Consider the following 10680-nt stretch of genomic DNA (forward strand, 5'->3'; position numbering starts at 1 on the left):
ATTATTATTATTAATTCTATTTGTATATTAGACTTTGTTGTGTAGACTTAAGGCTACACAACAAGGCTGGAAAAATGCATTTATGTTCAGACCTAATAAATAATTATATATGTGTTTGACATAAAAGTAAGTGTAAGTTGACTAGTGCTTTGAAATTACAAATGTACAAGATATGCATTAAGAAATGTATTCAGACCCCCTTCACTTTTAAAAATTTTGTTATTTTGCAGCTTTATACTACAATCGTTTGATTTTTAATATCAAATTGATTTGTTTTTCTCATTAATCTAAACTCACAAACCCATAATGACAAAGTGAAAACTGAATTCTAGAAACTTCTGTAAATTGTTTCATCTTTAAAAAACCTGAAATATCACATGTAAATAAGTATTCAGACTTTTGCAAAAACACTTGAAAATTAGCTGAGGGGCCTCTAATTTCTCTTGATCATTGCTTAGATGTTTCTACACATTGACTGAAGTCTACCTTTAGAAAAGTTTACTTATTGGACATGATTTGGAAAGTCAAAAATTAAGCCAGATGGTCAAAGGAACAGCATGCAAAGTTCAGAGGCAGGATTGTTGCAAGACACAGATCTGGGGAAGGCTACAAAAAATTACTGTTGCACTAAAGATTCCCAAGAGTGTGGCGCCCAGGACTTTTTCAAGAGCTGGTCGACTGGCTAAACAGTAATTGAGGGAGAAGGGGCTTATTAAGAGAGACGACCAAAAACTTGTTGGTCACTTTGATTGAGCTCCAGAGATCCTGTGTGAATATGGGACACATTTCCAGAAGGACAACCATCTCAGCAGCACCCCACTGATCTGGGCTTTATGGCAAATGGCTAGATGGAAGCCTCTCCTCAGTACAAACCCATGGAAACCCCTTGAAGTTTGCAAACAGGCACCTGAAGGACTCTCAGGCTGTGTGAAACAAAATTCTCTGGTTTAATTAAACACAGATTGAACTGTTAGGCCTTAATTCTGAACATTATGCCTGGAGAAACTCCCCTTATCCATGTCTGTAAAGATTGTTGCATATCATATACCCAAAAAGACTTAATGCTCTAATGGTTGCCAAAGGTGTTTCAACTAAGTAGTGAGTAAATTGTCTGAATACTTATGTACATGTGATATTTCAGTTTTTTTATTTGAAAAAAATTACAACATTTCTAGAATTCTGTCATTATGAAATACTGAGTGTAAAATATATTTAATGTATATACATATACATACAAACATGCACACAGCAATGTGTTGTTTCAGCAATTGTATAATGACCATAAATAAGTATTTATTTATACTCTTTAGTAGAATACAACCAGAGAATACAGGAACGTGTATGCAATATAAAAAAGTCATTGCTAACACCGGTATTTGGTCCACTATTTCATGACAAAATGACTGCTGTAAAGAAAAGGTCTATTACACCAGGTCTTCCAAAACATGTATGAGTATTAATACATTGGAAGGTTGCTAATCACATCATTCCATTCAAAATCCCAAAGACCACAGAATTTGACAAACATAAAAATCATACTTCTGCATTAACGAGGCTACTTTTACAGGGAAATCAACAAACAAACGGGATACACAAGGTATGGTATTGAAGTTGTTTTGAAGAATCAGGAGAGAGGGGCAGAGTCAGGGGCAGAGAAAAGACTGGAAGGCCAAATCCTTCAAAATCTGATGAGAAGTGTCTCAGGGATTCCTTTTTGAAAGACCGGAAGAAGTCCAGCAAGAAACTGGCTTAGCACATGCTTGCAACCTTCACTGAAAAAAAGGGTCTGTCCTGGTTTGCGGCAGAAATACTGCCAGTGGTGTTGGTTATATTGATGGGACCATAAATGCAGAAAATGCAGACAGGCAGTGGTGGACAATAACAAAGCAAATGTAATTTGTTATTTTACTTAAGTAGCTTTTTAGCTTAGCTTTATATCTTACTTTTTACTCATCTACATTTTGCGAAATCAGTTGTTCCTTTTTATTTCAAAATTAATAAAAACTTAACTGGTCAAGCACATAGCAAGCCACCAATCAGGGTGGAGCACGTACTTTGTTTTAAACTTGTTTTGATTGCCGCTCAGCACGAACATACAGTTCAGTGTCAGTACAACAGGAAGCAGAACATTTTGAGAGAGTAATACTTATAGTATTACTTAGAGTAATAACTTACTCATAAAGAACATATTCATTTTTAATCACCACATTATCTGTGTAAAGCTGCTTTGAGACAATTGTCATTGTTAAAAGCGCTATACAAATAAAAATGAATTGAATTGAATAATAAATGCTGTAAGAAACTCCTGCCACTAACCTGCTACAACACCTGTGGCCTTATTTGTGTGCTTTCTTTTAAATAGTTGAAAAGAAGGTTTTGGGCTCATAATGATTTTAATAATATCAGTCAGTGGTTGGCTCATTAATATCATTCTATTAATAGATTGTTGTGCTAAGAGTAACATTAGAGTCTTTTTACATAAACTGAGATTATTAAGCAAAGAGTCTTGTGACACAATTATAACAGGACATTACGGCCATAATAAATCATAGTACTTTGGAGATTTCAGTACATGTGAAGGCAAATACTTTTGTAATTTTACTCAAATGAAAGTTGAAAGGGAGCACTTTTTCACAATTATCTCTAGATTTTTTGCAGTATAATGCATTAAAATAATGCAGTAAAATGATATTCGGTGAGAAAAACAGCAAAGAAAAACCCAACAACAACACTGACAGGCATTGACTGGCCTCCATAAAGTTCAGACCTGGATAAAGAAAAAAAAAAGTAAAAGACTAAAGAAGGTCTAAAGAAGAATTTTGGGACATGCTGAAAAAATTCTGGTATAATATACACAAAGATTACTTCTGAAAACTTTAGGACAGTCTCCCCAAAAGAGTCCATGAAGTGCAAATGGGGGGAGGTCACACTAAATACTGACTTTTGCCTGAAATAGTCATTTTGTGCTGAAAATTGTGGGGGTTTTTTTTATTTCTTTTATTTAGTGTAATATGTTTTTATATAAAGAAAATGCATTAAAATGTTCAAACTTGTAGTTTATGCTCATAAATAGTTTAGGCTCATTGTCCATTTTCTCAAAGTCCTCTGTACTCTTGTATTACCAAATAATCCATAAACTGTTATTCCAAACTCTACATCATAAAAATGAACACAGGTTGATTTGGGATTCAGATTAAGTCATTGCCCAAAAAGATATGAAATGCTGATAATGGCCTTGTTCTGGGGAGAGAGACTGGGTTTGTCCAGAACATGCAAAGTATCTCTTGTAAGAAGACAAATAATGTGTTTGCAAAACAACTGCTCAATACACTACACTTTGCATAGTGTGTATGCATGAAATTTGTACATTGTTGATTATAATAAATCAAATAAAGGATAGTGTATCTTATACTATGACTATATAAAATGATGTACTTACAGGCTGACCATCTGAAGAGCTGTCCGTCAGCACAAAAATAACATTTGTTTGTTGGAAATAAAACACGTCTATGTTTGTAGCCGGTAGGAGGAGACTGAATGCCACACCCACAGTGATAAAATAAAGTGCCTTCTGATATTAGTATAAATTTCAGACTCCACCATCGAATGTTAGACAGTAACACTGATAATCCAAATTGCTGCAACCCGTCACTGCATTTGAAAAGAAAAGATTACTTGAGAGTTTGAGATGGATTCAGTTCACTGGACAAAGGTTATAATCAGAGGCATTATGTGCCTGGCTGGAATCATTGGGAACAACTGGCTATGCATTAGCTCCCTGCCAAAATCCATTTCTCAGCTTCGTCCGAACGACGTTCTGTTTGTAAATCTGGCTGTATCCAATCTGATCACCAATTACTTTGTTGACCCCCTTAACATTTTCCAAACAGAACGTTTTTTATCTGTGGGAAAGGTGTTTTGCAGCTTTCGATTTTTCCTGCCTGAATTCTCGGAAACCAGCAGCATCTTGAGCACCATGTTCATCACTGTGTACTGGCATCAGAAGCTTGTGGGCTCTCTGAAACGTGGAGGAGCTCCTGTGCAAATGGAAAAAGTCCACTTCATCGCCGCTGTTCTGGCAGGAAGCTGGACCTTTGCGTTTGTCCTTAATGTCCCACATTTGTTCTTTGTTGCGGATAATCCTGAGAACACAACTGCCATAGACTGCAAGGAAGCGCTGCCTTCGGAGGAAGCCGATCAGGCCTACAAGGCGGTGTATGTCACATTCGCAAATGTGCTTCCACTTACCGGGATTCTTTATGCGAGCATCCAGATTGTGATCACTCTGCTGCAGAATAAAAAGCGGATGAAGAAAATGAGCATGGCAGTCAAGAACGGAGGAAACGCCTCACCAGAGAAAAGTGCAGACAACACTAACGATGCACCAGCAGGTATCAAGTCCAAGTCACAAGCCAAATCAAGTCTGGTGAGGGCTGCAAAGAGTGTGGTAGCAGTGGCCTTTTTTTTCTTACTCTGCTGGATGATTCACCTCATCGTCATTCTCATTGGTTCTGTCACACCATCCAGTGTGTTAGATGACATAGAGAGCTTTGTAGGAGCATCCTATACGTGCATCATTCCTTATATTTACCTGCACGGTATGCAAAGGCTGACCTGCTCCAGAGGAGCAGGACGTGTGGTAGATCAAAAGCAAGGAGTAAGCCAGTAAGTTGTAATTTAAGGATTTAGACTTGACATTTCACAAAAAAATATTATAAAAATAGACTCTAAGTATAGAAAAAAAACATTGATAATGAGTATGTAACTGTAGTAATCTTATTTAAAATTGAATTTTCATTTGGTGAAACCGAACAGATTTTTTAGCAAAACTTCATCATTAGTGATCCTGCGCTGTCAGACGTCAGTTGCGCAACATTCATCTGTCATCTGTGGAATTAGGGACTGACGCCCTTTTTTAATTATCTGTAAACAGAACAGCAGCAATTTGTCTTTACGTCACGAAGGGGATTGCGCTGGGTAATTTGGTGTATTTCTGATTACCCTGTTACGTGTGAAGTGTAATAATATATTCAGCAGAAACATTAAAATAAGAACAAAAGCAATGACTCAAGATAATGTTTTTATCTTTATTCGGTAAAGAAAGTGGTATAATAGGTATTGTAAGTGATATTAGTGAAAAAGTAGACCTGCACAATGGGTTGGAATCTAAAACGATGGAATAAAACATCAAATAAAACATTAGAATCCTTCTGCTACACAAGATCAAACCAGAAACCTACTAAAAAGAGATATGAATAAAGGTGATATTCTCCAGACTGTTATTTTTTGTTTCCTGTTATCTCGAGGACATTTTGAAAACATTGGCAAATTTGCAATTTAGCAGACTTAATCCAGAGCAACTTATACAAGTGTACTCTCTATCCAGAACACATCTTTATGCTGAAACCCTAGGTCAGGGAAATAAGCATACCACTGGGCAAATGTTATTTAAAACTGGTCATTTATGCTACTGGCATTTAATAAAAACACGAACAGTAATGAAACTGAGCACAGACCCAAAAAAACAAGACAAAACTTGCGATTCAATCCTAACACCAGGTTCACAACAATGTTCAACAATGGCACTTAAGCACATGTAGGGATGGTAAAAGTGAAATATATTTGTACCTTTTATTCTCCAGAAAGGTTTTTTTTTTCTTTTTCTGATGGACAAAGGCAGAAGATATTTGTATTGACATTTCATTTTGACTGCATGTCTACTTCTGCTGCACACACAAACACAGCATCCTCCCAGCGCTTGTCTCTGTTGGTCTCAGAGGACAGACAGGGGATTCTCATGGGTTCTTCTCCAGGATTTCCTGGTGCTTCAGGATATATAACAGCCTCAGGAGCCAGGTAGCACCATCAGAGAATTCTACTTTTTTTTATGCCACCCATAAAAGCAGATCATTCATGAATAATAAAAATAAAATAAAATAAACCACCATTGTATTTATTAAAAACTGGCGAATACAATTTAAAACCTGTCAAAGCCTGTGAAAACTCTCCTGTTTTTATGCAGTAGCTATTATCTTTCGAATTAAATACAACACTAGATGGCGTGTCAGGGCCAAAACATCTTTGTCAATCTGGTTTCCAAGTCCGACCGAAATGCATATGTTTGGACATCTGACCATAAAACCTATATGTGCTTTTTGAACTTCCCATTTCACATTTAGACCCCATGCTAGATTATAATAACCACCACTCTTCTGGGAAGCTGCTCCACTAGATTTTGCACTGTGTTTGTGGAGATTTGTGCTTATTTAGCTACAAGGGTGTTAGTAAAGTCAGGTACTGATGTAGGGGGAGGAAACCTGGAGTGCAGTCAGTGTTTGAATTTATTGTTAAGGTGTTCAATAGGGTTGAGGTCAAAGCTCTATAGCAGGCCTCTTAAGATCTTTCACTCCAAACCATGTAAAGTATATCTTTATATAGCTGTCTTTGTGCACAGGGACTTTGTCATGCTGGAGCAAGTTTGGGTCTCCTAGTTCAAGTTAAGGGAAAATCTTTATGCTACCTTATCCAAAGACATCCTCCAACTGTGTGCCTCCAAGTTTGTAATAACAGTTTTAAAAAGCATCTCATTTTTTATGTGTTTAAATCTCCATCCTTAGCCTAAGATCCTCAGCCTCACTGTATTGAGAAAATGTTGAAAGGCAGAATTTTTATATTGTACAACAAACTGAACCAAATAAACACACTTCCTGTAAAAACTGTATAACATTGTGGTTCAGTATACAATATGTGCAAACGTTCAGATTTAGTTCCCCATTACTACTGTAGTAACCAAAAACTTTCTGAGACTAAACCATTTTTGGGAGCAGATGTGGAGATTTGTGATCATTCAGCCTAAAGAGCATTAGTGAAACCAGGTACTGATGTTGGGTGAGGAGTTCTGGGGTGCAGTGTTCCGGTTCATCCCTAAGATATTCGTTGTGGTTGATGTCAGAGATCAAGTTGGGCTAGGTCTGTTTATTGCAGTGTAGGGAAATTGTAATACAACAGCATAAAAAAGACAGAGTGTAAATCTATATGTCTGCAACAGACTGTCTGCTTAAAATTAAAATTGCCTGCCCACTTATTTTTGTTTGTTGTCAATGGAAACAAATCTGCAACACACACATTTGCCTATATTTGCAGCTGATAGGAGGAGTTCTGAAAGCCACAACCTCAGTGAAGAAATTAGGTGTCTGGTGACATGAGTATAAATTCCAGACTTCACCAAACTGTTCTTTAGGCAGTAACTTTGATTATCCAAACAGCTGGAAAGAAACGTGATTTGATAAGAAACGAGTGCTTGCTGACAGTTTGAGATGAGTGCAGAACGCTGGACAAAGGTTATAATCAGAGGCGTTATGTGCCTGTCAGGAATTATTGGGAACAACTGGCTGTGCATTAGCTCCCTGCCAAAATCCATCTCTCAGCTACGAACAAATGACGTCCTGTTTGTAAACCTGGCTGTATCCAATCTGATCACCAATTACCTGGTGGACCCTCTCCACATTTTCACTACTAAAAGTTTTTTACCTGTAGAAAAGGTGCTTTGCAGCTTTCAATTTTTCCTGCCTGAATTCTCAGAAACCAGCAGCATCTTGAGCACCATGTTCATCACTGTGTACTGGCATCAGAAGCTCGTGGGCTCTCTGAAACACGGAGGAGCTCCTGTGAAAATGGACAACATCCGCTTCATCGCCGCTCTTCTGGCAGGAAGCTGGACATTCGCATTCGTCCTCAATGTCCCTCATTTTATTGCAGTTGTGGAAGGCGATGGGAATGCAACTATTCAAGAATGCAAGGAAGACCTGCCTTCGGAGGAAGCCAATCAGGTCTACAAGGTGGTGTACATCACGCTCGCAAATGTGCTTCCACTTACCGGGATTCTTTATGCGAGCATCCAGATTGTGATCACTCTGCTGCAGAATGAAAAGCGGATGAAGAAACCGAGCACGGTGGTCAAGAACAGAGGAAACGCCTCACCAGAGAAAAGTGCAGATAACATTAACAATGTACCATCGGTTACCAAGTCCAAGTCACAAGCCAAATCAAGTCTTTTGAGGGCTGCAAAGAGTGTGGTAGCAGTGGCCTTTTTTTTCGTAATTTGCTGGATAATTCACCTCATCGTCAATCTCACTGCTTCCGTCACACCATCCAGCGTGTTAGAAGACTTAAACAGCTTTGTAGGAGCATCCTATACGTGCATCATTCCTTATATTTACCTGCACGGTATGCAAAGGCTGACCTGCTCCAGATGTTAAGGACATACAGTAGGCCATATGTGAAGAGTAATTCAATAAGCTGTGATTTAATGCTGTATATGGAGGATAACACAAATAAAATAAAACAAATTGAATGTAAGTGAAAAGAAAATCTGTATATAACTGCATTGTGTTTATTCGCTATTAATCTAATGAAAAATTCAATGCAAAATTAATTCATGTTCATTGTGAAAACTTTTCATTTGGTGAATCTGTTTATTAATGTTTATCAGCACTACATCATTACTAATTCTTTGCCCTCGGTTACACAAGGTCAATAATGCTGTTATGTATGGAATTATGATTCAGTGCAAGTTCTTAACTGTTATTTATCCACAGAGAAAATGGTTGTCCTGTATACATTCTCAAAATAAATAACTTTTAAAAAAGTACTTCTAAATGTGTCACCTTTAAGCATTTTTTTAACATGTTTTTCTGCAGGAATCCCAACCGCGGTCTCTTAATCGAACAAAACTTCCAAGCAAAGAGCCCTTAGACATCCAAAGAACCAGTAAGTGTACCACTGCGGAAGAATTAATAGCTTCTCGACTAAGACAAGCTTCAGACTCGGTTGGACTCATACCCACGCATTCTTTTTGCCCCAGCAAGTAGACTACTACAGTAAATAATATCTAAAGTGTTTTGTAGTTCATGTTAAAATATCTTTATATTTAACAATATTCATAGACAACTTTCTCTTTCAAGCTGAAATCAATCCACAAACTTAAGACGAAGTCAGGGTTTTTTTTAGTGTTCATTAAAAATTACATGTTTATGACAGCTAGTAATTTGACTGTTCACACACTCAGAGGAAAGTTCATTCTACCAGCTGAGAAGACATCAGATGCAGGTCTTTCTTGCACATTGAGGAGTGGGGGTGTAAAACAAATCATGCTGAATGCTCAAAAAGATGTGTCCTCAGGTAGGTGGGGGAAGAACTGGTGTTCACAGCATTGTGGGAGGAGATGTCAGAGCCTGGTGATGTCATTAATTTACCAGGCATAAAATACCTGACAACAAGGATACCGAAGCATCCACTACTCTTTAAACAGTTGCTCCAGTATCCTCCTTAGGATGAATGCAACAGAATGGATCAAGGCTTTAGTTAGAGCCTCCATGTGCTTTTTGGGGATCCTTGGTAACAACTGGCTGGCATTGCGCTCCCTGCCAAGATCGAAATCTCAGATCAGACCGAATGACTTACTGTTCATCAACTTGGCTGTATCCAATCTGATCACCAATTACCTGGTCGATCTGCCGGACACCTTAGACATTGCGGTTCACTGGACCAATACAACAAAACAATACTGTGCGGTTTTCAGTTTTTGCTCTGAGGTTTCAGAGACCAGCAGCATCTTTACCACCATGTTCATAACTGTGTACTGGCACCAGAAGCTTGTGGGATCTCTGAAGCGTGGAGGAGCTCCTGTGCAAATGGACAGCCTCCGCCTCATCATCGCACTGCTGACAGGGAGTTGGGTGTTCGCCACCGCGTTCAGCATGCCTCATATCTTCTTCGTCTCAATGGACATCTTGAACCAAAGCTTCAATGGTTGTGTGGAACAATTCCCAAGCCCAAAGGCCAAGCAAGCATACGAGATGCTGTACCTTACCCTAGCAAATCTGGTCCCGATTATTGGCATCGTTTTTGCAAGCATCCAAATTGCAGTCACACTCATTCAGAACGAGAAGCGGATCAAGAACACAAGCATGTTCACTAGAGGAAAAAACACGAAGATTAGGAAGACTCCAGGACCATCATCCAAAGTAATAGCATCAAATGCTGCAAATAAAGTCCAAGATCAACAACAAGGCGTTCAAAGGTCTCAAGACAAATCCAGCTCTTCAGGTAACCAGGTGAGGGCTGCCAAGAGTGTGGTGACAGTCGCCACCATTTTTTTGACCTGCTGGCTAACGCACCTGATGCTCAGCATAACTATAACTGTTTACGAGTCTGCCGTTGTAGCAGACATCATCAGCTATGTAGGAGCAATATATACTTGTATAATCCCTTATATGTACTTGCATGGCGTGAAGAAGTTGAACTGCTCCTCCAAAGGCTAAGGCAGCTGTCTAAGAATAACTCAGAATGATCAGTTGTCACAGACACAACCGGAGACATGACAAATGAAGCGTTCATCCTCTAACTTGGCTTCTGGGGATTAAGTGCAGATCTAAATTCATAACATTTTTTTCCCCCCTCATCAGGTTTATCTTCAGAATTTATTGATTATTAGTAATGTCATTTTTTTTCTCCTCTCAAGAAATAAAATTGTGTTGTGTATTTTTTACTTACATCTTGCTGTTACTTGCAGAATCATAAACGATCCCCTGGGCCTAATTATACCTTGTTATGAGTAATTATTGTCAACAAAGCAGCAGGAGGGGGGAAAATAAATAAATAAATAATAATAAAAAAAAA

At 38.3% G+C, this 10680-nt stretch overlaps 3 protein-coding genes across 3 annotated transcripts; all 3 read left to right on the forward strand.

The window, feature by feature from the left end:
* Nucleotides 1-3629: 3629 nt before the first annotated feature.
* Nucleotides 3630-4752, forward strand: LOC310741533 (alpha-1A adrenergic receptor-like). Its single transcript, XM_083569452.1, has one exon. It carries the CDS (start codon nt 3689-3691, stop codon nt 4667-4669), a length of 981 nt encoding a protein of 326 aa, XP_083425578.1. The 5' UTR covers nt 3630-3688; the 3' UTR covers nt 4670-4752.
* Nucleotides 4753-6135: 1383 nt separating this feature from the next.
* LOC310740622 (uncharacterized protein) lies at nt 6136-8327 on the forward strand. Its single transcript, XM_083567501.1, has one exon. It carries the CDS (start codon nt 7317-7319, stop codon nt 8256-8258), a length of 942 nt encoding a protein of 313 aa, XP_083423627.1. The 5' UTR covers nt 6136-7316; the 3' UTR covers nt 8259-8327.
* On the forward strand, nt 8291-10563 carry LOC310740621 (rhodopsin-like). The gene has a single exon (XM_083567500.1). It carries the CDS (start codon nt 9333-9335, stop codon nt 10320-10322), a length of 990 nt encoding a protein of 329 aa, XP_083423626.1. The 5' UTR covers nt 8291-9332; the 3' UTR covers nt 10323-10563.
* Nucleotides 10564-10680: the final 117 nt, after the last annotated feature.

This window comes from Silurus aristotelis (genome assembly GCF_946808225.1).
Source record: "Silurus aristotelis genome assembly, chromosome: 18".
In the NCBI taxonomy this organism is placed as follows: domain Eukaryota; kingdom Metazoa; phylum Chordata; class Actinopteri; order Siluriformes; family Siluridae; genus Silurus; species Silurus aristotelis.